At 35.7% G+C, this 3,557-nt stretch overlaps 1 protein-coding gene across 1 annotated transcript; it reads right to left on the bottom strand.

The window, feature by feature from the left end:
* Positions 1-2,565: 2,565 nt before the first annotated feature.
* Positions 2,566-3,388, bottom strand: LOC117297007 (tryptophan--tRNA ligase, mitochondrial-like; the record flags this gene model as incomplete). Its single annotated transcript, XM_033780124.1, is given in 1 exon segment — positions 2,566-3,388. A coding segment is annotated over 1 exon segment (450 nt), but the record flags the coding sequence as incomplete, so codon positions are not given.
* Between the last annotated feature and the right edge of the window lie 169 nt (positions 3,389-3,557).

Here is a 3,557-nt window from a genome sequence, read left to right as displayed (position 1 = left end):
TTCTTCAACACTGGTAGATGCGCTGATCTAGACGTAGCTGTAGCCGAAGTCGTCGTTTCGGACACGGCCTAAGTACTCGAGTCAACATGTACAGCTTTATGGATAATATTGATAGACCTTGCGGGGAAAAGGCAATGGATTGGATAGGATATGGGATAGAAATAATGTGCAATGTACTTTTATTTATGGTTTACTTGTCAGGGTAAAGTTTTTCCTTTATCCAAATTCGGCTACCAATCTTAGTGTACACATTTGATTGAATACTATTAAAAAATTACTCTTATTAAAGAACAGGGCTGCTTTACTAAATAATAGCTGCATTTTAATTTTGATGTTGAAAGATGTTTCAGATTGGCGATACTTTTTCCCTACAATTTATGCATAAACAAACTGAATGAATTGTTTATAAATATTTTTAATATGCTAGAATTATGGTCTTATTACATAAATGCATATCTATGTATATTTCTAACAATTGAATGTGTCAATATGTATTGAAATGTATGAATTGAAATGTATAAAAACAAATATTTTTACTTCTGTTGAAACTTTAACCACTGAGCTGGTGCCCTTTCACCAATAAGGTTGATTAATCAGTGTCTTTGTTATTGGACACCAGGTAAAACTTGTACAACTCTATACACTTTGCAGGGCCCAATTTCATAGAGCTGCTTAAAGTAATTACTCAAAATAATTGTTAGCATAAAAACTTACGTGGTAACGAGCAATGGAGAGCTGTTGATAGTATAAAACATTGTGAGAAATGGCTCCCTCTGAAGTAATGAGTAATTTTCCACTCAAATATTTGAATTTGATTTCAAGACCTCAGAATTAGATTTTGAAGTCCTAAAATCAAGCATCTGAAAGCATGCAGTGTCCAGTGTCTTTAAGCATAAAACTAATCTAAGCACAAAATAGCTGGGGTTACCACTAAAAGGCAACCCAAAATACTAAGTCATGCTTACCATTTGTAACTAGTTTGCTGTTATTTTTTGCTTAGCAGACAAGCTTGCAGCATGTTTTGTTTAAGCAGCTGAGATTTGGCCCAGATAGTCAGGGGACATGGCAAAGTCACTGTAAATGTGTAATAAAAAAACCTGATTTGTTGAGAGTAAGGGGACTTTTTAAATATATATTCTTTACATTTATATATTTTATTTGAATGTATCTATAAGAATGAATGTTTACTAGATTTATTTCTCAACATGTTGATATATTTAGGATTGTTTTCCCTAGACCTTTCTTTGCCTCTCAATTTCCTTCAAAAAAAAAAAGAGGAAACTTGTGGTGTTGTTGAATTCCGCTGAAACATAACACTCATTAGGTCAGGGGTCATCCTTAAGACCAAGAGAAGACAGGTGGTGATGTAGAGAGTTTGTACATCGTTTTAAATGTAACACCAAGAGGTTCCGGGGCTTTTTACTCTTGACAGAGGGGAAGTCCAGCCCCCTAAACTTGTTTATTATATGTTGTGACGAGGGCATTGTAATGAATCAAGTTAGTGATGTTTTTTAAAAAGTTTTTATTTTATTTTAACTTTATTATGTCCAACTGCTGCTGTGTAAACCAAAAGATTTGTTGTCTACGTTTTGTTTTAAATACTGTGAATATTTTCAAATGCAATATTAAGTCTTTCATTAGTTGGGAGGTCTGAGATCTACCAATTTAACTTCACTTTTCTTTTTAACATTTTATTCTTTTCAAGTTCTGATTGCAGGACATCACAGTATCTTGACCTAACTCCATTGAGCTTTTAACCCCTTTCGTTACTGAACTGTTATGACAAAAACAACCGCTGGTGGAGGCATTGATTGACCACTCAGCATGAAGCACACGTTCTTAAACAACAGAAGGCTTTTCGATCAGATGCTTTTTTTCTTCAACTTTATTTAAGATAAAATAAGTCACGCAAATTGAATTCCCTTTCATATAATCCCAAAATCATTGTGCAATAAAATTGAAAGTTCTCGCTCTTTGTTTCCTCACTGTAATCTGGCATTTCGGATCTTTCCACTCCAATTTATGAAAGGATTGCATATTAGCAACCTTAAGGTCAGATTTTTCTCTTTGTAACCATGATAGGCTTGGGTACGGAGGATTAACATGGACAAAATTACAGCTTAGGTCTTTGTGCTCCGCCTAACCTCTTATGCTCCGCCTAACCTCTTATGCCGTGACAGTTTACAGTTTGCCTAATTTCATAAGCTATGAAGCACAAACAAATTGGGTTACAAGCTAAAAAATAAAGTGACTTTTTAACATTTTCTGCTGAACAGGTTCTTCAAAATGCTTCCTGGTTGTAACTGTAGTTTTTTTTAATTGTCTGTAGCGGACATTATTTACAAACAATATAACCAATGGAAAACATTTTTTTATTTTTTTAAGACGGAGGAAACTTTGTAGGGAATAGATGTTGTAAGTGTACATTATTGCGCTCAGATCAATTTGTTTTCTTCAATTACATGTAGGTAATCATTTGTGACCACTCCCAATGGGAGACTTTGGGACGCTAGGTGGCAGCAGACTTACCAGGTAAATTTCCATTGTTTACGTAGTTGTGTGCGTGCGCAAATGACCGAGAACAATGGATTTTACCTGGTAAGTCTGCTGCCACCAAGCGTCCTAAAAGTCTCCCATTAAAAATGCAGCTTGGTGATTGTTGCTGTCTGAAATAATTCCCAGTCAAAAAATTGTCCCTTAGTTTAAAAAAAGCATTATCTTGGTTCTTGTAAACCTATAAATTGTATGGGTAAATAATTGTAAATAACATAATATATTTTGTTGAATGGTGGTAAAGAGTAACAATGAAAGCAAGAGTATCGTGTACATTTTATATTTTTTCCAACTCAAATGTTGCCATTGTCTTACAGTCTCTTTTTACTGTACAGAATAATAATAAAAAGCCTGTGTTTGACGACTGTTGATAATGAGTTTCAGGTCATACAAGACCAACTAGCTTCTTGACTTCATTATACGTCTGTTCTGCAATCACACTGGCTCTTTCTGCCCCAATCTTTAACACATTCTCAATATATGATGGATCTTCCTTCAACTCAAATATCCTTTCTCGTATCGGTGCAAGTTTTGAGTTTACAGCCTCTGCCACTACAAACTTGTACTCTGCCGTCTGCAGCCCTATTGCCTCCTCGCAGATTTCCTCTGGTGATACGTCTTTCATAGCGGCATGAATTGCAACGAGGTTAGAAACGCCAGGTCGGTTAACAGGGTCAAAGGTCACTGCCCCGGTGAAATCAGTCTTGGCTTTCTTGAACTTCTTTGTGATGTCGTCCTTTGAGTCTGTTAGTTCAATCCGGCTTTTAGGGTTGGGCTCAGATTTGCTCATCTTAGCATCGGGGTTCGTGAGACTCTTCACTCTGCTAAGTTCACCTGAAATAAAAACAACACAAAATATATCCTTTTTAAAAACTATAGAAAAGTTTTCATTTGCAGTAACAGTGCCACAATTCAAGGTTCAGTTGCAAGCAAAAAAGCGGCACTTCAAGGTAGCTGAAAAACCCATGCTTCAAGTGTTAAGCTTAAAGCATGTTTGATCGTGT

Source organism: Asterias rubens, chromosome 11, assembly GCF_902459465.1.
Source record: "Asterias rubens chromosome 11, eAstRub1.3, whole genome shotgun sequence".
Classification (NCBI taxonomy): domain Eukaryota; kingdom Metazoa; phylum Echinodermata; class Asteroidea; order Forcipulatida; family Asteriidae; genus Asterias; species Asterias rubens.
This window is presented reverse-complemented; position numbering and strand designations above follow the sequence as displayed.